The sequence below is a fragment of the Tursiops truncatus genome, chromosome 13 (genome assembly GCF_011762595.2).
Source record: "Tursiops truncatus isolate mTurTru1 chromosome 13, mTurTru1.mat.Y, whole genome shotgun sequence".
NCBI classification, from domain to species: Eukaryota; Metazoa; Chordata; class Mammalia; order Artiodactyla; family Delphinidae; genus Tursiops; species Tursiops truncatus.
Window position 1 is genome coordinate 16,896,006 of NC_047046.1, and position 23,097 is coordinate 16,919,102.

Below are 23,097 nucleotides of genomic sequence, written 5' to 3' on the forward strand. Positions count from 1 at the left end.
GCCGGGCGGGGCGGGGGGGGGGGGGGGGGGGCGGGGACCCAGCAGTCAAGGAGCCCAAAAGTTGTGCAAAGTACCCAGGCCCCACCCTGTCTGGCTCCGTCTTCTAGAGGAAGGTCTCCGAGGGCAGCTGCAGGCAGCAAGCAGTCTCCTGGACAGGGTAGCAAGGAGGAGAGCCATGAACTGCGAAGGGACAGCATGCAGCATCTTCCCTGTCCTTTAGCTGGACTTGAGAATTCTGCCCCCAGTAGTGAGCTGCCTGACCCCAAAGCTACTTGTGCTAGAGGAGAAGGGAAGCACTGAGAGCAATGTGGGGGGCCCACTTCCTCATGGGGCAACTGCCAGCATCATCCTGTGCAGAGGGCCGGGCTCTGGGAATAACAGTGCCTACTTCATAGAGTGGTTCTGAGCATTTCATACATTACTAAAGCCTGGTGTGGAGCTAAGTATACGTTGGGCAGTGTGCAATGAAATTTATTCATTCCACAAATATTACTGAGCACCTACTAAGTACGGATGAGGCAACGTACTAAACACTGCGAATACAGCAGTGAAGAAGACAGACAAAAGCCCTGCCCTGGAGCGGGGGTGGGGGACCCGATACTCTAGCAGAGGCAGACAGACCATAAATAATAAACATCATACGTGTAAGTAAATTACAGAGCAGCGCTGTCCAATAGAGATAGAATGTGAGGCGCAAATGTAATTCAAAAGTTTCCAGTGGTACCATTATAAAAGTAAAAAGAAACAGGTGAAATTAGGTTTTCTAATTTTAAAGTATTTAGTTTTAAAATTAAAAACTTTCACTCAATAGATCCAAAATATTATCATTTCAGCCAGAGGCATCAGCCACATTTCAAGTGCTCAGTGGCCGCACGGGCCTCACAGCTGCTGAGTGTCAGGTGAGTGCAAAAATGAAGAAGCCCCTTTCCCCCTGCTGGACTAGCCTGGCCTGCAGGGAGGGCCTTCTGGCCAACGGCGCCTTCTCCCTTCCACCATTGCCAAGCATGACCCTGCCTCTGCAGACCCCTGAGAGATGCCCCAGCCTGGGGGCAGCCCCTCAGCACCACCCTGCCTACTCCAGGCAATGGTGCACACCCCTTGTTCTGGGAGCTTAGGGCCACCCCAGGGGACAGACAGCAGGAATTTTTGTCCAGGCTCTTACCGGAAGAGGGAAGGGTGGGGGTTAGGGATGAGTTTTTGCCTAGGAATGGCATTAGTAGGAGGTGAGTGAGGGTTGGAACCTGCCTTTATTTAACATTTTGATATTTTTTGTTCATCACAGATTTTTGGCATTAATTTTTCAAACTAATGAAAAGTATATTTTATTGATTCATAGATTATAAAATTTGCCCTTTTAAACTGCAAACTTCAGTGGTTTTACACAGAGTTGTGTAACATCACCCCATCAATATTAGAACATTTCCATCATCTCCAAAGAAACCCTGTACCCATTAAGCAGCCATTTCCTGGGCCCACCCCCACCTCCCCAGCCCCCAGCAACCACGCATCTACTTTCTGTCTGTATGGATTTGCCTATTCTGGACGCCTCCTACACATGGAATCATACAATAGATGGCCTTTTGTGTCTGGCTTCTTTCACTTAGCATGATGTCTTCAAGATTCATGCCTACTGTAGCATGAATCAGGACTTCATTCCTTTTTATGGCCAAATAACACGCCATTGCACGGAGAGACCACATTTCTTCTATCCATTCATCCACTGATGGATATTTATGTTTTTTCTATTTTTTAGCTCTTGTGAATCACGCTGCTGAGAACATTCGCAGGCAAATTTTTGTGTGGACATTGCTTTTAAGTTCTTCTGGGTTTTGCATTAATTTTGAATTTTTAATAGAGTATATAAAAATATTTTTTCATCTTGATTTCATCTTGAGTTTTTTGACATCCCCTTAAAATTTGCACCTGCACCAAGTGCTTGACTGGCCACACCCTGCTCCCACTCCACAAATCTTGTCCCTGCTAGCTGTGTGACTCTGAGCGAGTTGCTTACCCTCTCAGAGCCTCAGTTTCCTCCTCTGTAAAATGGGCACAATCCCTGTACCTACTCTGTTAGGGGGCTACACTGAGGTAATGACGCACGTTACAGACTCAGCCCACAGTAGACTTAGTCGACGCGTTTTCCCTCCTGGGAGGCCAGACTTTGGGGCTGGCAGTGGGGGGTCCTCAGATGGATGTGTCCTAGCCTTGCCCTTGAGGAGAGTTGACCCGACAGCCTAGAACTCTGCTGCTTCTGTTCCCAAGGCTGCTGTTCTCTTGCCTCAGCCTGGCCCCCTACGAGGTCGCTGGGGGAGGGACCCAATGCTGGTCACCCGAAGGCCTCCCTGGCTCCCAGTACCTTCCATCCCAGCTGTCCTGGGCCCCCCACCGCTGCCTCCCCCGCCCTCCGCTCTGCCCACTCCCATGGAAGGCCACGGCTCCCTGTCCCTCTGTGCTGCCATGAGGCCTGCACTTTGCAGGGTGAAGTCCAAAGTTCAGTCCCTTCGCTAAGCACATGGATAAATATGAACCTTGGAGAATTTCCCCAGCTCCAATGTAAACAGAGCGGGCAGGGGCCCTGATTCACTGGCCACTGGGGCCAGGGTTGGGGGTTGGGGGTGCCCACAGGGCTTGGCTAGTGGGGTTTGGGGGGGCAGCGGGCGCAAGGAGCCTGGTTTGGGCCTGCCTGCTGGCCGGCCAGCACGGAGCCAGCCCACGCCGGGGGGGCGGGAGGCGGCCGGCTCAGTGGCCCTGGGCCGCGTGGCCCGCGCTAGTGGAGCCATGGTTTCTAAACTGAGCCAGCTGCAGACGGAGCTCCTGGCGGCCTTGCTCGAGTCGGGCCTGAGCAAAGAGGCGCTGATCCAGGCGTTGGGTGAGCCGGGGCCCTACCTGCTGGCCGGAGACGGTCCCCCGGACAAGGGGGAGTCCTGCGGTGGCGGCGGTCGAGGGGAGCTGGCCGAGTTGCCCAATGGGCTGGGGGAGACGAGGGGCTCCGAGGACGAGACGGACGACGAGGGGGAAGACTTCACGCCACCCATTCTCAGAGAGCTGGAGAACCTCAGCCCCGAGGAGGCAGCCCACCAGAAAGCCGTGGTGGAGACCCTGCTGCAGTAAGGACCCCTCCCCTGTCCCTAGCTCCCAAGGAGCCCGGAGGGGCCCAGCCTCGGCTCCTGACCAGCCCTTGCCAGTCCAGAGTCCCATGGGCTGGTTGTCGGCAAGGGGGACAAGGCCCATTAGAGCTTGGAAGCGGGGGTGGGGTGGGGTCCTAGCTCGGAGGTTGGAGCCTGCAGCCCCTGACCCGGCCCTCTGCGGGGTCCCGAGTCTCCATGAGCCAAGGCTTTCAGCCCGGTGCTTGGGAAGTGGGGCATGCCCCAGGGGAGCCCCAAGATGGGGACAAAGCAGGAGAGTCCACGATTCTAGTCCCTGGACAACGGGGGTGGGGAGGCAGGGAATTTTTAGCTACCATGCCCATTTCTACTCCCCCAATCCCAACTTCCCTGCTAGGCACCCAGATGCACCAGTGGGGAGGGGGAGCCCAGGCTGGGGTTTTGGGGGCCCCGCTTGGCCTCCCCGGAACTTAAGCATTCAGTCAGCAGAACCCAGGTCTTTCTTACCTGAGGGAAATGGAGCCTTAGGAAGGGAGCTGCTCCCCTTTCCGGCACAGCCTCAGGCCATGCCCCTCACCAGTGGGTACCGTTAGAAGCCTCCCCACTCTGTACCCCACCCACTGGCTGGCTCCCCATCTCCCGGAGAACTGGGTGGGTCTGAGCCCGATGCCTCCCCTCTCCTCAGCAGAGCTGACCTGGTTACTAATTACCCACGGGCTTTATTATTTCTCTTTTGTTTTATAAATTTATAAATGGCAAAAGGCTCTGATAAGGCCTGTGATCATTAACTTGGAGGGCTGGTAGCCTGGGGAAGCCTGAGCCAACCAACTTCACACGGAGCAGGGGTGGGGGAGGTTGGAGGTGAGGGAAGGGGAACCTGGGGGCTGCAGGGACTGCCCCTCCCCTAAGGCTCTGTAACGTCTATCCTAACAGCCAGATGGGCACGTGCTGAGGTTTCACAGGTATCATTTCGGGTAGTGTTGAGATGAACTCTGGAGGCACCTGGGGACAACTGCTCCGCAGATGAGGGAACTGAGGCTCAGAGGGGGACGGAGCTGGACTAAGGCCACCCAGCTGGGGCTCCACACCCACTCTCTTTGGTGCCCTCAGTCACCATGACCGGGGCCAGGGGCCAGCTGGGGGTGGCTGGGGGTTCTGAGCAAGAGTCCCAAAGACCACCTCTTTTCTGTCCAAGGTCCTGATCCCAGCTTGGGGTTGGGGAGGGCTGGATCCCTGCCTCAGGGAGCTCTCAGGGCCTGCCAGGCCTTGTGAGGGCCTGGGCAGGAGGCAGGGGAGTAGCCAGGGCCCCCTGACTTGGCAGGAAGAGGAGGGCAAAGGGCCCTGCCGCGTTGCAGGGGAGGGGCAGAGTCTGGCATCTCCAGACCCAGGGCGAGGGCAACCCGGACAAGGGTGGGGCAGGGCCAGACCTGCTCAGCGCCCCAGATGGGACTGGGGGCTTTCGGGGGGGAGTGGGGGCAGGGAGTGCCAAAGGCCTTACCTGGCTGGGTGGGGCCTCTTGATCAGCAACCCCTTTGGTGGGATGATGGGTGGAGGGAAAGGCTTGATCCACAGCACTCGAGCGGGAAGCAGGGGTCAAAGTGCTCCCTGGGGACCAGCAGAGACCTGGAAGCTGAGGGAGAGAGGGGAGACATGGAGGAAGAGACAGGGCGTCAGGGGAGATGGAGAGAGAGGCCTGGAGAAGCAGAGTGGAGCGGACCAGCAGAGCCGGGAGGGAAGAGGGGCTGACACGCAGCTGGGAGAACGGGCTGGGGAGAGAGCGAGGCGCCCCAAGCTGCAAGGAGGCTGGAGTGCTTGCCTCCCGCCCCGATTGGGTTTTCTTTAATGCTAACAGCATGCTATTTACTTTCCATTTAAATTTGAGATGTTGCTATAAATTATCAACCAGCTCCTTGTTCCTGCGGGGTTTATAACTAACTACCTGGGTTACTTATTGTTCAGGTAACAAAAGGGATCTGAAAACGCCCCAAGGGGAAAAAGTGGGGCCTTGAGCCTCAGGGCACAGGCTGCAGAGGGGTGGGGGACCCCCATGAAGCCCTGGCCAGTGGGGGAGGTTGAGGCTGGAAAGGATGGTGAAGAGGTAGGGCTTCCCGTGGAAGCCAAGTGTGACCAAGTGTGACCTTGGGCAAGTCTCTTCTCCTCCTGCCTCCGTTTCCCTACCCGGACAATGAGTACAATTCAAACTCCCTGCCTTGATCCCCTGATCTCTTCCTGAGGGACCTCCCTCCCTCCCTCACTTTCCTCCAGTTACACTACACTTTGCTGATTCCCACCTCAGGGCCTTTGCATGTGTTGTACCTTCTCCCCGAAACCCCTTTCCAGATCTTCCTACGGTCAATTCCTTCTCTTTTTGCTCAAATGCCACCACAGTCACTCCCTCTTCCACTACTTCCATTGACTTTCCCCTGAAACTTATCATTACCTATTATTACCTTATTTGTCTGTTTTCTATCTCCTGCTATGACAACAGCAGCTCTTCCAGAGGCTTGTTCACTACTCAGACCCCTGATATACACCCCAGTGCTGACACACAGCATGAATGAATGAGGGACTAGGCTTCTCTGAGCCCTGGGGATGTCTGCTGTAATGGCCAAGGGAGTAACACGTTCCCAGGGCTCCGTCCTCAGTGTCCTCCTGGGCCCTCCTGTCCCTGAGCAGCTCAAACTCAATCTTGAGGGTCTCTGGTCCTCTCCATTGGGCAGCACCAAGGCACTGAGACCCAGGAAGACAGTGGCCAAGGTGGGGCAATCTGACATCCCTGAGGCCAGCCTGCCTGGGCTTGAACCCCAGCTCTGCTCAGGCAGGCAATTTCACTTTTCTGAGTCCCAGTGTTCTCTGCAAGGCAGAGCTGATCACAATGCTTACCCATAGGGTAAGCATGTGAGTGCAACGAACAGTTGCTATTATCAGTGGTCCCATTTTACAGATGAGCAAACTAAAGCTCAGAGAGGCAAAGTGACCTGCCCAAAGTAACTCTTACAAAGCAGTAAGGCCAGGACTTGGACCCAGGTCCTCCTAATCCCACACTTTGCACAGCATCCTGAGGTGGCATGCCTGTCCTTGATACATTTATCTCCCTCTTTACCCTCCTGGGTCATTCTTGCTGTTAATGTCACCATCGACCACTTCCGCGTAGTGCTCGAGGACTCACGAAGCGCTTACAAGTGCATTAAGCTTGTTTTCTCCTCCTGACAACCTATGAAATATTATTAGCTCCCTATCACAGTTGAGGAAACTGAGGCACAGAAGTTAAGAAATTTCCCAGGGCCACCCGGAGAGTGAGTGGCAGAGCTGGGATTCACACTGAGAACTCAGCTCCCCCTCCGGATGAGTGGCCTTCAGGCTGGTCTCCCAGCTCTGAAGCCTTGGATCCACTGAAACCCCACGGGCCAGAGAGCAAGAGGCCCAAAGCCTCGAACCTCTGATTGACCCTAGAACTGGCAGGAGGCGGGAGGAGGGGGTTGTGGGCAGACCTTCACCTTTCCCGGGCCCTCTTCCCTCTGCTGTGGGGCTGGAGGTCCCAGGACTAGGTCGCTGATGATGATGATGATGGTAACAATATTGTTCCACTTACTGAGCACTTACTGTGTGCCTGGCCCTGTCCTCAGCATTTCACTCCTATTAGACACTCATTCAGTTCTCCCAATAGAGAACAGGGAGGCAGGCGTGAATTTCCCGCCGTGTTACAGGGGAGATGCGGGCCACATGCACATTGGGCACGAGGCCGCAGTGGTGGGATTTGAACCCAGGTTGGTTCGACTCTCAAACCCATTAGAGTGAAAGCAGGAGATGCCTGGAGACCTGGCCTCTTAGTTCTGCGTTGGGGAAAATGTCCTACAAAGAGCCATATTCTTGGAGACTGTGCGTGTGTGTGGGGAGGGGGGGAGAGAAAGAGCAGAAAACAGAGAGACACAGAGACAGAAGGAGAGAGAGTGAGAGAAACAGAGACAGATAGAGACACATGGGGTCAGAAGGACAGAGACAGACAGTAAATCTTTAGTTTGAGCCAGGAGAGGCCCTGTTGAAGGAAGACTGGGCTCCTTCTCTCCGGAGAACAGACAGAGGGAGGGAGGATCTCTCAGGAGGGTGATGACTGCAGTTGGGGGAGGAGGGAGGCCATCGGGCAGCCCAGCCCCGGAGTCAGATAAACATGTTTGCCATGGAGCACAAGGCTGGACTTTGTCCTGCCCTTCCCTCCCAGCTCTGACTGGCACCCGGGGACCGGGGGAGGTGAGGCTCCTACGAAAGCAGGGAGATAGGGCTTGGGGAGAGGTTGGGGGGTTCAGGAAAGTGAAATATTCTTGAGTCCCAGCGAAGTCACCTTGGACAAGTGTTCACCTTTCTGAGCCTCGGTCTTCTCACCTGTGAAATGGGCATACTTCCTAGGGTTATTGTAAGATTTAAATGACCAGCCCTTACCTGGCTCACCATAAATACTCAAGAAACATGAATTCTCACGGCTATCATTTCTACACAAATGGGACTTTGCTGGACCGACTGCTGATCAACTATATCTGTCCCCACCTTCCATTCCTCCCTGCCTGTATGGGAACTGCTGATAAAAAAAGGAGGAAGTCAGAGGGCCAAAGTGGATGAAAGGCTCTGTGCCCTCATGTCTCGGAAGGGCATTGCCAAGGATGCAGGCGAGACTGGTTCTTTGAGGAAAGAGAGAAGGGCCAGGGGAGAAGGCAGTGTGGGGTGGGCTTCAGAGCACTGGGGGGTTTCTTTTCTTTTCTTTTTTTCACAATTCACTTTTAAACATTATATATGCATATGTAGCATATTATATGATACTATATTATTGATACATAATTTATGAAGTACAGAAGAGTAACAGAGAAAACCCTCCCCTCTCACCCTGTCCCCAGCAACCAATCCGTGACTCCAGTTCATTCTGTATACTTCTGGTATTTCATGTGAACAAAGCAAATACGTAGAAATCTTCTTTTATCCCACTTAAAATTTTACACACATAGCACAACAGGCCTACCACACAAACTGTTCCTTCTGGGCTTGTACAGAGCTTTCTCAGTGGGTTTTTACGGCTGCATTGTACAGAGGCATGCAATTTGGTTAATCAGCATCCTTTTGCTGGACGCTTAGGTTGTTTCCAATCTTTGGCTGTGGCAAACGACATGGACATGAATCACTTCCTACACATGCCATTTGTCACATATGCCTCAATTCTAGAAGCAAACTGCTGCATCAAGGCTGTGGGGACACAGGCTTAGGATCACACAGACCTGGGTTTAAATCCCAGCTCTGCCTGTTTCAGCACTGTTGTATCTGACACATGGTTGTAATAGAAGCTCAAGAGAGGATGAAGGGAAGAGAGGAGGGTTGAGACAGAGCAGAAGAGGGAGAGAGAAGAATTTCTATCGTACAGGCAGCCTGAGCCCTTCCATTCCCCACAGTGAGCGGAGAACAGGAGATTGAGCCACAGGTGGCCTCAGGTCCCCTTGAATCCCTCGAGTGAGAGAACTGAGCCCACAGAGTGGGATTCCGTGCTCAGACATGCTCATTTTTCTTACAAGGCCTTGGGATGCCAGCCCCTAACCGCTTCACCTGGGACTCTGTTGAGAAATTAGCCACCCGCCTCAGTGCTGTGGGGAGACTGGCTGCGCCACCATCTAGGGTTTAGTGCAGATTTTCAGAAGGCGTTTTGACGCTATGTGATTTTTATCTGACAGACTGACTTAGAACCAAATCCTTTAAGCTGGGGTGGGACTCTACTGGGCTAACCCTGTGACCTTCGGCAAGAGATACAAGTGACACAGTGCTCTGAGCCTCAGTGGCCCTGGATGTAAAGTGGGAGAATCATGTTTCTCTCATTTTCAGACCCAAATTTTTTTCCAGTAGATCTCTCTCATCTATCCATCCATCCACCCACCCATCCACCCATCCATCTAACATCTACCCATCAACATCCCATCTATCCATCCATCCATCCATCCTCTCACCCACCATCCACCATCAATGCACTGACCATCCCATTACCCACCCATCCACCCATCCATCCACACATCCACTCATTCATTCATGCATTCACCAAGGGCACACTCTATGTCAGGCCTATTTTGGGTGCTGAGAACCAGACAGTTCCTGCCCTCCAGGTGTTTATAGTCTATCACAGTGGTTAAGACACAGCCACAAATAACATTTCTAGGTAGAATTGCGGGGGGGAATCTTTAAAGGAGGCACGAAGATGAGTGCCCTCCCCATCTGGCTTGTGCAGCTTCCCGGGGGAGTCTGTTTTTGTCTACATCTGTATCCATGTCTCTGTGTGTCTGTGTTTCGAAACCTTTATCTGCTCCTATGTCTGTGTGGGACTGGTTGGGGCCTGTGTCCACATGTCTGCCGTGTGTATGTGCCTGCAAGTCTCTGTCCCCATGTCCTTGTGTCCTGGCATGAGTGCCCATACCTCCTGTCCCTGAGTCTAGGTACAGGCTCCTGGGCTCCGCGCCTGCTTCCATCTACCATCCTCACCCCCGGGGCGGACAGGGCTCCCAGCACCCACCCTGGGCTGAGCAGCCTGTCCTTGTCCCCCCACCTCCACCCCCAGGGAGGACCCATGGCGTGTGGCTAAGATGGTCAAGTCCTACCTGCAGCAGCACAACATCCCGCAGCGGGAGGTGGTCGACACCACCGGCCTCAACCAATCTCACCTGTCCCAGCACCTCAACAAGGGCACCCCCATGAAGACACAGAAGCGAGCCGCCCTGTACACCTGGTACGTCCGCAAGCAGCGAGAGGTGGCCCAGCGTAAGTAATAACCGACTGCAGCCCTGTCTTCCCGGCAGGGCCTGGGACTACCCGCAGCTCGAGGGTGGGAGCTGGAAGCCTCCCACCCCATTCCTCGGACAGGCAGACTGAGAGGAAGTCGGGAGGATTCAACCAGCATGTATCAGCTGTTCTGCGCAAGGCGCTCTGGGGGAGGGGAGGAGGGTTGGTCTTGGGCATCCTCTTTGGGTGGGTGAACTGGGCCCCTGCCTTCCAAGAGCTCCCTGTGTAGAGGGGAAGCAGGAGTACAAATCATTATGATTCAGTGAGACAAGTATTATAATGTGATAACGCCAACAACAAAAGCTAGTGTTTATGCAGCAGTCACCGTGCGCCAGGCCCAGGGCAGGGCACTACAGAAAGTGCTTCCAAGGTTGAGCTGGTGGAGGAGGAGAGAATAGAGAATAATCTCTTCCTCAGGGAGGCAGGGGCATCAGGAAGGATCAACTAGAAGTATGATCTCTTGACTAAGTCTTAAAGTGTGAATTGAATTTTGACCCATGAAGATGCAGGGATGGGGTTTCAGGCAGAAGGAAGGGCAGTAGAGGCTCCGAGGTGAGGTGTGTGCTTAGGGAACCCGGGCCTCATACCCCACAAAATCCTAAGTGCACTTCCACACTTTTGAGCCTAAGTGTAAAAAAAAAATCTTTTTGATGTTTCTTTTATAATTATCCAGGTTTTCAAGGTAATACACACTGAATTTATAAAAAAATAGAAGTAAAGATTTTACAATAAAAATTAGGTGTCCTTCTCCTAAGGCAGCCACTGGCATTCCTGGTCTCATACGTAACCTTCCAGGGGTACTGTACGTATATACTGGCCATATACATATTTCCCCTGCTCTTTGAAGGGCTACTAGCTGTTCTGTTATTTGGAGGTGCCATTAACTGGCCTCCTGCCAAAGAACCAGCTGAGAAAGTGTCTGGGTCTCTTCTCTCCTGGCTAATACTTATACTTTAAGCTTGATTTTCAAGTCTGCAATGTTGAAAATAGCGTGGAATCTACTCGGGAGATACAGTTCAAGTTTCTGCTCTACTGTGCGGCCCTGGAAAAATATTTAACCTCCCTGATCCTCAGATGCCTCATCTATAAAATGGGACGGCATATGTGTCAACTGTGAACAAATGCTGATGCTTACCTGGAGCCTTGTATTGAGGACTGTGAGATTATATCTTGGCCCGGTAGCAAAGTACGCAGGGGTTGATTAGTGATGTCTCCCTTGGACACAGGTTAGGAAAGGGGTGGTGTGTGTGCTGTGTGTCTGTCATCACTGGATTAGATGATTTCTAAGTTCTAGCTGTAAGCTCCTCTGGCTCAGCATCCTAGGAATGAGAAAGAACCACGGGCATGGTTAGGTGAACCAATTCCAGCATGGTGAACCAATGCTGGAAGGTGGGATTGGCCAGTGTTTTGCTAATGGCTCTCTGTGCCCACAGAGTTCACCCACGCAGGGCAGGGTGGGCTGATTGAAGAGCCCACGGGCGATGAGCTACCAACCAAGAAGGGTCGGAGAAACCGTTTCAAATGGGGCCCAGCATCCCAGCAGATCCTGTTCCAGGCCTATGAGAGGCAGAAGAACCCCAGCAAGGAGGAGCGGGAGGCGCTGGTGGAGGAGTGTAACAGGTAGAATGGCTGGTGGTCAGCAGGGCTGGTTTGGTCTGGGCTGGGGGAAGGCGAGGGGGGCTCTGGGTCCTGAGGGAGGCTCCCCAGGTTTTGAGAGCTCCTGCTGTTGGCCCAGGAGTTCTCAGCTCCTGTTCAGTGTCTGACACCTAGCTCCATTCCTGGCACCCACCCCCCCACCGACCCAAGCAGCCCTTGAGTGGCTGCTCGTCTCACTCATCCTCACTACAACCCTACACTTACTGGGCTCACTCTATAACTGAAGAGATTAAGAGAGGCTAAGTCACTTGCTCAAGGTTGCACAGCAGACTGGGCTCGGAACCCAGGTCTGCCAGCCTCAGCAAATACTCAGGTAGAGCCCTACTTCTCAGAACTCTCCCCCCAGCCCCAGGGGAGGGTTCTTCTGTGCCTGATCCAGAGGCTCATGAGTGGCCATTTCTGCAGGGCGGAGTGCATCCAGAGGGGGGTGTCACCCTCACAGGCGCAGGGGCTGGGCTCCAACCTCGTCACAGAGGTGCGCGTCTACAACTGGTTTGCCAATCGGCGCAAGGAAGAAGCCTTTCGGCACAAGCTGGCTATGGACACGTACAGCGGGCCGCCACCAGGGCCAGGCCCAGGCCCTGCGCTGCCTGCCCACGGCTCCCCTGGCCTGCCCCCACCGGCCCTCTCCCCTGGTAAGGTCCACGGTGAGTGCCATGTGGGCAGGGGGATTGGGACGGTGGGTAGAGGGAATATGGGGGTGGGTGGGAGAGTTGGGGAGCACCACCCCAGTGGCAGCAGCCACCCAAACCTCTTAGCACTTCCTTACAGCTCCAACCCCACTCTATTTGCACTGTTCTCTCCACTCCACTCCTCTCCATTCCATTGACCACTCAGCTTCACCCACTGTACTCCATTCCATCCACTCCACCCTCACTTGCTTTCAGTTACTTCAACTCATTCCAGATCAAACCAACTCAATTCACTTCAGCTCAGTTCAATTCAATTCAATTCAGTTCAACTCATTATAATCTAATTTAGTTCATTTAAATTCGGAATAGTTTGATCCAATCCAATTCCCAATTGATTCAGTTTAACTAAATGCATTTCAAGGAAATTCAGTTAATTTTCTATCAGTTCAATTTCAATCCAATTCGATTCAATTCGACTCAATCAAACTCAATTCATTTCTGGTTTGATTCAATGATACTCAGTTTCATTCAACTAATTCCAAATCATTCTATTCAACTCAAGTTTGCTGTGGTTTAATTTCATTACCGTCAATTCAGTTTGGCTCAGTTGTCTTTTTTTTTTGGCCACACTGCACTGCACGGCATGCGGGATCTTACCCCGACCAGGGATCAAACCCCGTGACCCCTGCAGTGGGAGCGCAGAGTCTTAACCACTGGACTGCCAGGAAAGTCCCTGGCTCAGTTGTCTTTTATTGAGCACCTACTTGTGTTCAAGGAGTTGGAAGCAACCAGCACAGGGCCTGGCAGGAAGTGGACACTCAAGCAAAGTCTGCTGGCTGCATAAAGATGGGGTGGGGGGTCTGCGCAAACCAATGCAGTTTGGAATGATGGGGGCCATGGAGGCGGGCAGGGAAGTGGGGTGCTGAGGCTGGACACTGCTCCCGCTCCAGGAGTGCGCTATGGACAGCCTGCAACCAGTGAGGGGGCGGAAGTGCCCTCAAGCAGTGGTGGTCCCTTGGTGACAGTGTCTGCACCCCTGCATCAAGTGTCCCCCACGGGTCTGGAGCCCAGTCACAGTCTGCTGAGCACAGAAGCCAAATTGGTGAGTGTCCCACCCCATCTCGCCCCCACCCCCCCCCCCCCCCGCCAATCTCCCCTTGGCTGGAAGATTCTGGAGCAGTCCCCAGGGAGGTAGGGTGGGACCCCACCTGACTCAGTTTGGCTTCCCCTCCAAGGTCTCGGCCACTGGGGGCCCCCTGCCCCCTGTCAGCACCCTGACAGCACTGCACAGCTTGGAGCAGACATCCCCGGGCCTCAACCAGCAGCCCCAGAACCTCATCATGGCCTCGCTTCCCGGGGTCATGGCCATAGGGCCTGGTGAGCCTGCCTCCCTGGGCCCCACGTTTACCAACACGGGCACCTCCACCCTGGTCATTGGTAAGCTGGTGGGGTGGACGGGGGCATCTGGGTGAGGGGCTCATGGGGCTCCCACAGAATCCAGGAGCAGGATGAACCACTGGGACTCATTCCTTCATGTATTTATTGAGTGCCCACTCCGTGCTCCACCGGTGATACACAAGTGGACCGAACAGCCCCAAATCTCAGCCACCCAAGTGGGGAGGCAGACAATAAGCAGAATATGGGTTGGCCAAAAAGTTGGTTCAGGTTTTTCCCAACAGCTTACAGAAAGCCCCGAACGAACTTTTTGGCCAATCCAATACATAAGTTATATAGTACCTTAAAAGGGAAAACAGCTATGGGAAAACAGAACAGAGCAAGGGGGACTGAAGTTTTCTAGGTTTTAGGTTTTAGTTTGTTTTAAAAAAGCCCAGAAAAACTTTATTCAGAACTATTATGCAGAAACTCAATATATAAGACAGACAGGGAGCTGCTGGGAGCCGGGTACAGAGAGTTAAGCCCCAGGGCCTTTGCATCATTGTGGAACCCCAGGGCTCCAGGGACCCTAGTTTGACACACCCCCTGCCCTTATGACGAGCTAGCAGCTCAGAGAGGGAGTTAACTTGCCAGGGCTGTAACTTAGTGAAGGTTCCTAGTACAAGGCTGTTACCTGGTTACCTTGTCCCCCCCTCCTACCCACTGGCCCTAGGAGGGAGGGATGGTGCCCCTGGGGGTCAGGGCTGGGCCTGGGGAGGCCATGGAGGCGGCAGGAGGTCTGGCTGACTCCTGCCCCTCCCGCTCCAGGCCTGGCCTCCACGCAGGCACAGAGCGTGCCGGTCATCAACAGCATGGGCAGCAGCCTGACTACCCTGCAGCCCGTCCAGTTCTCGCAGCCTCTGCACTCTTCCTACCAGCAGCCGCTCATGCCCTCCGTGCAGAGCCACGTGGCCCAGAGCCCCTTCATGGCCACCATGGCCCAGCTGCAGAGCCCCCATGGTGAGCACCCCTCAGCCCCCCTGCTGGGGGAGGTGGTGGGAGAGACTGGCTGTCGTTGAGCCCAGGGGAAGAGGGCGTCTTAGCAGATGCTGTGGTCTGTGTGTGTGTCTGATTCAAGTGTGAGTGCTTCTGTGACGGGGGCTCTGCGGGTGCTCAGGTGAGCGTCTGTGGGCTGGAATACGTTTCAGTGTGTGAACCCATGTGGCTGCGTGTGCACGCACATGGGTTTGTGTGAGTGGGTGTTTGTATGTGCACACGCACGTGTGCCCTTGGGGCCATATGTATTTCTCAGCTTTTAGAAAGGTGCATACACCATGAATGACACAACACTCCCAGCAGGGCTTGGGGCAACACCCTGTCATCAAACACCATGATTCCTGCAGCAAAAGGTAGAATTCCACGAAGTGGGTTAATAAAGACTCAGCCTCACATCAGGTTCAGGTCAGATTTTGCCACCAAATGAGCTCTAGTGCCAACCAGACAAAAACCTGTTGGCTCTCAGACCTTTCTGGAACTTGGACTCTTGGATGAGGGCCTGTGGACTTGAACATCTGTGTATTTGGTTGAGGGTACCATTTATGCGTGTATGTGGGTGGTTGTGTTTTCATCTGAGTCCATGTGAGAATACGTGATTTATGTTGTTTTCTACTGGCATGTGTGGGGCTGTAGACTGCAGGTGAAATTCTGGGTTAGACTGTGGAGAGGGGTCCTGGAGATGCAGAAATGCTGCCCCCTCCTCAACCCCTAACAGGAGCCCTGGCCTTTCCCTCCAAGGCCGGTACTTAGTGCCCTAACAGCACCTGTGCCTCCCGTTGCCCTTCACACCTGTCCTCTCGAGGTGACCGCAGGAGCTGGGTTTGGGTTCCCGGCCTCGCCCAGGCTCCTCTCCACCGAGACAGGTGGAGCAGGCCCCTGCGGTTGGGGAGAACGTCCAACCCCTCTACCTGGAGCTCCCAGTTTTGGAAATCAGCCCTGAGTCCCCAGCCACTGCCCCACTGGACTGCTCACCAGGCCCACACCCCAATTTCCCCTAGCCCCCCACCTTGAGGCCCTCCTGGGAGGGGTCCAGCCCAGCCCAGGTGCCAAGTCTGTGTCCTCCTCTCTTCTCCCTCCCTCCCGGCCAGCCCTCTACAGCCACAAGCCCGAGGTGGCCCAGTACACCCACACGGGCCTGCTTCCGCAGACCATGCTCATCACCGACACCACCAACCTGAGCGCCCTGGCCAGCCTCACGCCCACCAAGCAGGTAAGGCCCAGGCCTGCCCCGGCCCCTCCCTGGGTCCTGCCCCAGCGCACACCCTGGGGGCTCAAGAGCTGCCCTTCTGCCAGGTCTTCACCTCAGACGCTGAGGCCTCCAGTGAGTCCGGGCTTCACACACCAGCGTCCCAGGCTGCCACCATCCACATCCCCAGCCAGGACCCTGCTGGCATCCAGCACCTGCAGCCCACCCATCGGCTCAGCGCCAGCCCCACTGGTGAGTGGCCTTTCCCTGCCCCCCACCGCCGTCCCCATAGCTGGGGAGGAAGTCGTGGGCAGCAGATGGGGGGCAGGGAAGGGGTAAATGCGAGGGGGCACCTGTGCTCCCCTGAAGTGAGCCGAGGGGGGTGTGAAACCACAGGAAATGGGCCTGTCTCACAAGAACATCTATTAACTCAGTTGAGGAAAAAGATAACCGGAAGAGGTGGTAGGGGGTAATCAGGAGGTAAGAACTGGGCTTGCTGGGGACCAGAAGTGACTCATGGATGTGTTGCTTTAGCTCAGGGTTTAGCATTTTTTTGAATTCGTTGCCAACAGCTAAAAATTAAGAGCTTTCATTGACTTCTGGCTCCTCTTGCAAAGTCAGAAGGACTCGTGTTGCCCCGTGGCAACCACAGAGTGCGGGCTCTCCAGCCCACCACGTCCCACCCAACCCACACATTTCCATTCCCTGAAGACCTGAGTCTGCAGCCCACAACGTCAGGGTGAAGAGCAGGCACTTTGGAGTCAGGCTGCCGGGCTTTGAGACCCAGGGCAGCCACTTGCTAAGTGTGAGCTTCAGCATCCTCCATCCAGCCCTGGTGGCTATAGGGACAGTCACTGAGGGCTCCACGGTCCAGGCTCTGTGCTCTACCCATGAGATGTGTGTTGGCATCCCCGTTTTACAGATGAGAAAGCACTCAAGGAGGAGAGGGACTTGGTAGCGCTTCCAACAGCCACTAGGTAGTGGGGCCAGGATCTGAACCCAGGTCCAAACTCAAAGCCCATTCATGCTCTCTTGAGGGTTCTCCTGAGACACAGAACCAATAGGAATACACACACACACACACACACACACACACACACATATATTTAAGGAACTGGCTGATACGACTGTGAGGGCTGGCGAGTCTGAGAGCTGCAGGGTAGGAAGTGATGCTGCAGTCTCCTTCTCCAGGAAACCTCAGCCTTTGCTCTTGAGGCCTTCAACTGATTGGATGAGGGCCACCCACATTACCAAGGGAACTCTCCTTTACTTAAAGTCAACTGACGTAGGTGTTAACCACATTACAAAATACCTGCACAGCAACGCCTGCGCTGGGGTTTGGCTCAATGACTGGGTACTAAAAGGCAGGCGAGCTAACGCATAAAACTAACCACAACACCAGCTCACCAGCGCTTCTGTGATGTTCCCACTAAAATGTGCTGGGAAGGCCACTCCCTCGCGGCCCTGGAGCCTGGCAGGGGGTTAACAAGGCCCGAGGGCAGAGGTGTGACTCTGGGGTCCGGTCACCTGCTGAGATTCAGGAGGTGGCGAGGTGCCACTTTCCCATCCCGAGCACCCCTTAGGGATGGTGGGCGGGGAGGGGTCGGGACGGGCGTGGCAGGCAGCCAGCGGCCTCCTCTGCTTCTGCAGTGTCCTCCAGCAGCCTGGTGTTGTACCAGAGCTCCGACTCCACCAACGGCCATAGCCACCTGCTGCCATCCAACCACAGCGTCATTGAGACCTTCATCTCCACGCAGATGGCCTCTTCCTCCCAGTAACCATGGACACGGCCTCCCAGGGGATGGGCCCTGGAGCCTACACAGCCTGCTGGAGGGGTGACCAAGACATTTGAGCCTGCAAAACTTTCACTGCCCCCAGGCTGCTGCTCTTCCCTGGAAAACTGTGCCTCAGTCCCCACCCTGTTACCCTCAGAAAAGGGGGGTGCTCCGAGGCGCCCCAACCCGAGGAGGGCTGCTTCAGTGCACAAGAGGGAACCGTGCAGAGCTTGGAAGCAGAGCTTGTTCCTGGTGGGACTCGGGAGGGACTGTCCCTGCTGCTCAGGGTAAATCTTGTCACTTGGAATGGAAGGGGGCAGCCTTGGACGCTGGTACCCCCAGGCCGGGCCTGTGGAGATCCCTGGCACCCCGCAGGGAACTGCCGGCCACACTTCTCAGGACACCAGCCTGTGTAGCTGGGAGAGAGGTCACAGGTCAACGTGGCCCCATTCTGTCACCTGTGCCCCAATCAGGCCACTCCACCCAGCCCCCCTTCCTGCTTTTAACCCGCACACCCATTTGGACCCACCTGTCCCCCCTCACATAAGCATCGCCTGAGTGGCTCCTCTGTGCCAGGGCCTGGGGCAAGCAGGCCTCCCCAGCTTCCCTCATCCTGAGCCATCCCTCTCCCCGGCTGCCATGACCTCCCGTTTTCTTGGACATCTGTCCCCCTGCGCATCACACCTTCTGATGTCAGCCTGACATCTCACCTCTACTGGAAAGCCCCCCACTCCCGCAGGCCTAGGTGTTGTCCCTGCTCCTATGGGAGACTCGTGACTCTGTGCCTGGTGCCAAGTCAAGGTCGGGGGGCAGCAGACCCTTCCCTGCTTTGGGGGAGAAGCTGCTGAGCTCAGAAGGCGGTAAGGCCGGGGCAGCTGGCAGAGCTGAGGGGCCCAGAGGGAGAAGAGAGGCGAGACCAGAGGAGAGGTTGCCGCCTGGAAGCTTGGCGCCCAGCTAGCTGAGGGGAGGCGTTCACAGCCCCCCACCCCGGGGAGGCTGAGGTCCTGAGGGACAAGGGAGCCATGCCAACCCAGGGCTCATCTCCCTGGGGCTGCTGCAGAGAACCCAGCCCTAGTGGCCTGCCTCCATCCTGGATTGAGGAAGGAGCCGGTGGGAACTGGCGTCCCCTGCAGCTTGCAGCTGGCTAAGGGCAAGCCTGTGCATTTATTTAACTCTTAGTAAAGTAAATGAGGAACACGTTGAAACGTCTTGCTTGTCCACACATCGCCCAGAAGGGATTGGGCAGGCTCGGGGGGGCGGAAGGGGACCAGGAGCCCAAGGAGGGATAGGGCCGGCACACACGCTCTCACATCCCACCTCTGTCTTCCTTGCTTTGCCGAATCTCCAAGGCCAGGCAACGAAGCCAGCACTTCACCTTCACCTTGAACTTCTGCTCCTTCTTGCAGGATACATGGGTCCACGAATCCCCCAGGCCACGAGTGCTGTGACACTTCCTGAAGTCTTGACGCTGGGGTAGGGGAACACTTCTGGGGGTGTAGGCAGGACCCCTCCTGTGTGAGGCTTACTTATAGTGGTTCATCAGGATTCAGCACAGACACGAGGGCGGCACCCAAATCCCTCTGTTACATTCTGGGTCCCTCGACAATTTATTTTCAATTATCCAGTTGGCTCAGAGACATGATCATGCATGGTGTATTCACAATGTGAAGAAAGAAAATTCTGGAAAACCAGGTGGAGGCAGGGATCTCTCTCCTTTTCCAGACAATGTTATATCAGGTCTGTGTGGCTTGGAGGGAGATGCACAAAACTCCTCCTGGGGCTTGGCATCTCGGGAACACCCTCCCTCGTTTTCTTCAGGTCATGTCCCACACCAGGCTGAGGAGGCGGAAGCTCTACCACTTGGCCATCAGCCTTCAATGACTGGGAGGCTCCTCCTTCTTCCTGAGACCACAGAATGTTCTGGTACCACGGGTCTGCCCCAGCCCCAGTGGGAGCACAGAAGGGCAGGCCTTGCTCGCCCTACAACCGCTTCTTTGCCCCGACCCTTGGGCCAGCCCCAGTCATGGGCGACGTCTAGACTTGCTAGCCAAGTCCTTGCACTTGGAGAGGGAGGCGGAGCTTGGACATGCCTTGTCCCCCGTAGCTGCCTGAGCTGGGCCCCGTGCTCACAGGCGGGGCTCAGTTTGCAGGCACAGCTGCTGCGCTTTTTGCTGGCGGGGACGGGGAGGTCTCACTGGCCCTCTTTGCCTTTTTCTTCCTTTTCTTCTTTTTGGTCCCAAACAGTGCCTGGTCTCCGTTGAGCCCGGCGGACTCCCTTCCCTGCTCCCCAGATGCGGTCTTGCTTGCGGTGGTGGCCGCTGGGGCGAGGTTGGTGTTGTCCTCCTTGGCTTTCTTTTTCCACTTCCTTTTCTTCTTCTTTGCCTTTTTCTCCATGTTGCCAGGGCCGTGGATGGCGGACTCCTGGATGATGTCAGAGGCTGACACAGCCGCCTCCCGGCAGCGCTGCAACTCGTCGCCATCCTCGCTGCTGCAACGGGAGTGCAGGCCGGGTCAGCTGGAGTCGGGACGGGGCCCCAAAGCCACCTCTCGCTGCCTCTGTCCAAGCCACCAGAGAGCGGCCACAGACAGAGGGTGGCAGTTGGAGAACTCAGGCTTGGCAGTGAGGCAGAGCTGGGTTCCAATACTGGCTTCTCTGCTTCACGGCTGTGTGACCTCACATTGTGACTTAACCTCTCTGACCCTCAGTGTCTTCATCTATAAATTGGGGATCTTAACAGAGCCCAGGCCTCACAGGGATGTCCCAGGAGTGCAGTGTCCGGCACAAGACGGGTGCTCGAAAAGCAGTAAACATCCAAAGCCAACGGCCTTGGAAACTCTTCCCCTGCCCACTGAGGTACTATTTCCCCAGCTACTGACAGGGCTCCTTCTGGGCCTGGACCTTACTGGAGTTGGCCTGGTTATTTCGGGGGCAGGGGGACTGGCCAAGACAGAACACAGGCAACAACGAGGGAACTGGAGGAGTGGGTGTGCCATCTCACCTGGAGCTGGAAGGCAACCGTTTCCGGCGGGGCTGGGGAGGAGCTTCCTTCTCAGGGCCTCCAGGGATGGACGTGAAGAAAAGGCGGAAGCCTGCAACCCACAGGGGCGGAGTCAGCACCGCCCGGGGCACCCCAGGGGCCGAGGCTGCCCCGTCTCTGCCCTCAAGGAGCTCCCAGTCCAGCGGGCATCGCTCCTGTCTAACTACAAAACGGTGCCTCGTGGGATGAGAGGCACACTTGCTACCTGCTGCAGTGAGAGGATGGGGTGCTTGAGGGGATGCCGGCTGCCGAATCAAGTCAGCAAGCCCTCAGAGGCTTCAGGGAATCAGCAGCTGAGCCTCCCGCCTAAGGCAGCTCGCAGAGTGGCTAATGAGCTGGGAAGGGGACAGAGACCCACGTGGGAGAGGCTGCAGGGTGCAGTGGCTAGGCGCTCCTGCTTAGGGTCACCTCGGGCCAGTGTCTGCATTCCTCAGAGATCCAGTCCCCTCACGATTCCCCCCTGTGAACAGGATCACCATAATACATGCCTCGGACAGGGGCTGCAGGGATGAAAGAAGATAAAATGCCAAAAACGTATTTCCCAGCTCCAGACTCACGGGAGGCGCTTAATAAAGGAAAGCATAACTGCTCACCATCATCCTCCAGGACGCCTCTCGGTACCTCAGCCTTTCTTGGCTCCTTCACTACTTCTGAGATGGTAATGGAGCTAAGGGAAGAGATGGTGGATTTAAGATGAGATTCTAGGTAACAATGAAAATTCTTTTTAATTAATACTTGCCTTTCTCCCTTTAAGTGGAGGGGATAGGGTAATGTGATACTAAGTGCGAAGGCGGAGAGCACCCCGGCCTGATGGGGACGCGAATGTCCATGGCGCCAGCTCAAACTGCGGTGCCTCACTGGTTTAAACCCTACTTTATTCCAGAAAGTGCTGAAGAAGTTTTGAAGATACTCACAGTACAACAAAATGAGGGCAATTTCAAATAAGGCAAAGAGAAAACAAGAGCAGGAAGGACAGAAAGAGCCAGACGTGTGGCCAGGAAGCCCTACACACTTGCTAGACAGAGGGTACACATTTTGTTCTGAACTTCCTGGCAGCAAGCACGAAAAGGGAAATATGACCAGTCTAGAAAAAAACAGTTCAGAGGTCAGCTCCTAGAGCAGGGCAGACCTGGTTTTTTTTTTGTTGTTTGTTTTTTTAAAATTTTTAAAAACTTGAGCTAATTGTAGATTGACTTACAGTGCCAAGAAATAATACGGGGAGATCCATGGACTCCCCCCCACCCCGTTTCTCCCTCTGGTGACACTGCGTGTAACTAGGGTCTATTATCACAACTGGGAAACTGACTTTGCTACAACCCACCGACTTTTTTCAGACTTCAGACCTGGGTTTTGAATCCTGATTTTGTCACTTACTAACAAGGGACTTCATCTCTCTGAGCCTTTGTTACCCGTCTCTACACTGCGAGTAATAAGAGTCCCCGCCTCCGAGGGCTGTCACAAGAATTAAATGAGACAGTGGATACCAAGCCCTGAGCACAGAGCCTGGCTGCAAGCCAGTGCTCAGTAAACAGCAGCTACAACGATGCTGAAGATGACTACTGTTGTCAAGATAAGCAATGAGCTTCACAGGACCCCCTTTCTCTAGAAGCACAGAGAGAGTGGGAAGAACTGACGAGACCAGGAAGCAGGTCTTGGGGGAATGCTGTCGGGGCAGTCACCTCACACGCACCGCAGAGACCGACGCTCTCAGCAACATCCTCGCAGCGAACACAGCAGTGCACTGGGTGCTTCTCCTAACTGCCTTCTGTAGGTGCCAGAGGCCTCCCCGAAGTCCTGTGTGGGACGCGGTCTGGGGAGAGGGAGCGGAGACGCGGTCTGGCCCAACTGGGCGCCGCCCCTGACCTGGGTAGTATCTAACCCAGTGGTTCAACGTTGGTCCGCAGGGGACACCAGGCAATGACTGGAGACACAGTTGGTTGTCACAGCTGGTGGAGAGACGCTACTAATATCACATGGATAGAGGCCAAGGATGCTGCGAACCATCCTACATGCACGGTATAGCCCTGCACAACCACGGACGATCCAGTCCAAAATGTCCATAGTGCCAAGATGAGAAACCCTGATCTAACACAAGGGACCAAGTGGAGTATCATTTCTTTGGAGAGAAATATGGGAACACTGCAGGGAATATCCTGACCGCGTGTAACCCGCATCCTGTTGGATTTCCACCTAGGGAAGCACCCATTGTGGATCACTGCAATGCCAGGCAGGCCCTGGTCACCCTGAAGCCGAACCATCATGGAGAAAAACCGCTCTCATGGGCTGAGATGCTAATTGACCTTCCTAAACATGTTTAACACATTCCCAGGTTGGGGGACTGGCACTAATGCCATGAGGGTGCAGGCTGCTGAGGCCTGGCCCAACATTCTGTCTGGGAAGAGCAGCTGGTGTGCACTTTGGGAAGACTTATTTGTCCTTTTTCAATGACTACTTCTAATTGAAGGACTATGGCCT

The 23,097-nt window shown here is 54.9% G+C and overlaps 2 protein-coding genes across 3 annotated transcripts in view; one reads left to right on the forward strand and one right to left on the reverse strand.

The window, feature by feature from the left end:
• Positions 1-23,097, reverse strand: part of C13H12orf43 (chromosome 13 C12orf43 homolog) — a 41,766-nt gene that overhangs the window by 13,222 nt on the left and 5,447 nt on the right. The window contains exons 5-9 of one of the 2 annotated variants that reach the window (XM_073790197.1): positions 21,216-21,289; positions 20,584-20,674; positions 18,902-20,072; positions 11,041-11,224; positions 4,603-4,734 (exon numbers count right to left, since the gene is read on the reverse strand). In XM_073790197.1, the coding sequence (XP_073646298.1) occupies positions 19,724-20,072; positions 20,584-20,674; positions 21,216-21,289 (514 nt within the window). In that variant the 3' untranslated portion in view covers positions 4,603-4,734; positions 11,041-11,224; positions 18,902-19,723. Of the gene's footprint in view, positions 1-1,283; positions 4,735-11,040; positions 11,225-18,901; positions 20,073-20,583; positions 20,675-21,215; positions 21,290-23,097 lie in introns of those variants that run through there. The other variant, XM_033837054.2, reaches the window with a different exon arrangement.
• HNF1A (HNF1 homeobox A) lies at positions 2,761-17,587 on the forward strand. The gene is made up of 10 exons (XM_033837055.2): positions 2,761-3,107; positions 9,685-9,884; positions 11,339-11,525; positions 11,967-12,208; positions 13,144-13,295; positions 13,429-13,630; positions 14,396-14,587; positions 15,712-15,833; positions 15,902-16,061; positions 17,460-17,587. Exons 1-10 carry the CDS (start codon positions 2,779-2,781, stop codon positions 17,585-17,587), a joined length of 1,914 nt encoding a protein of 637 aa, XP_033692946.1. The 5' UTR covers positions 2,761-2,778.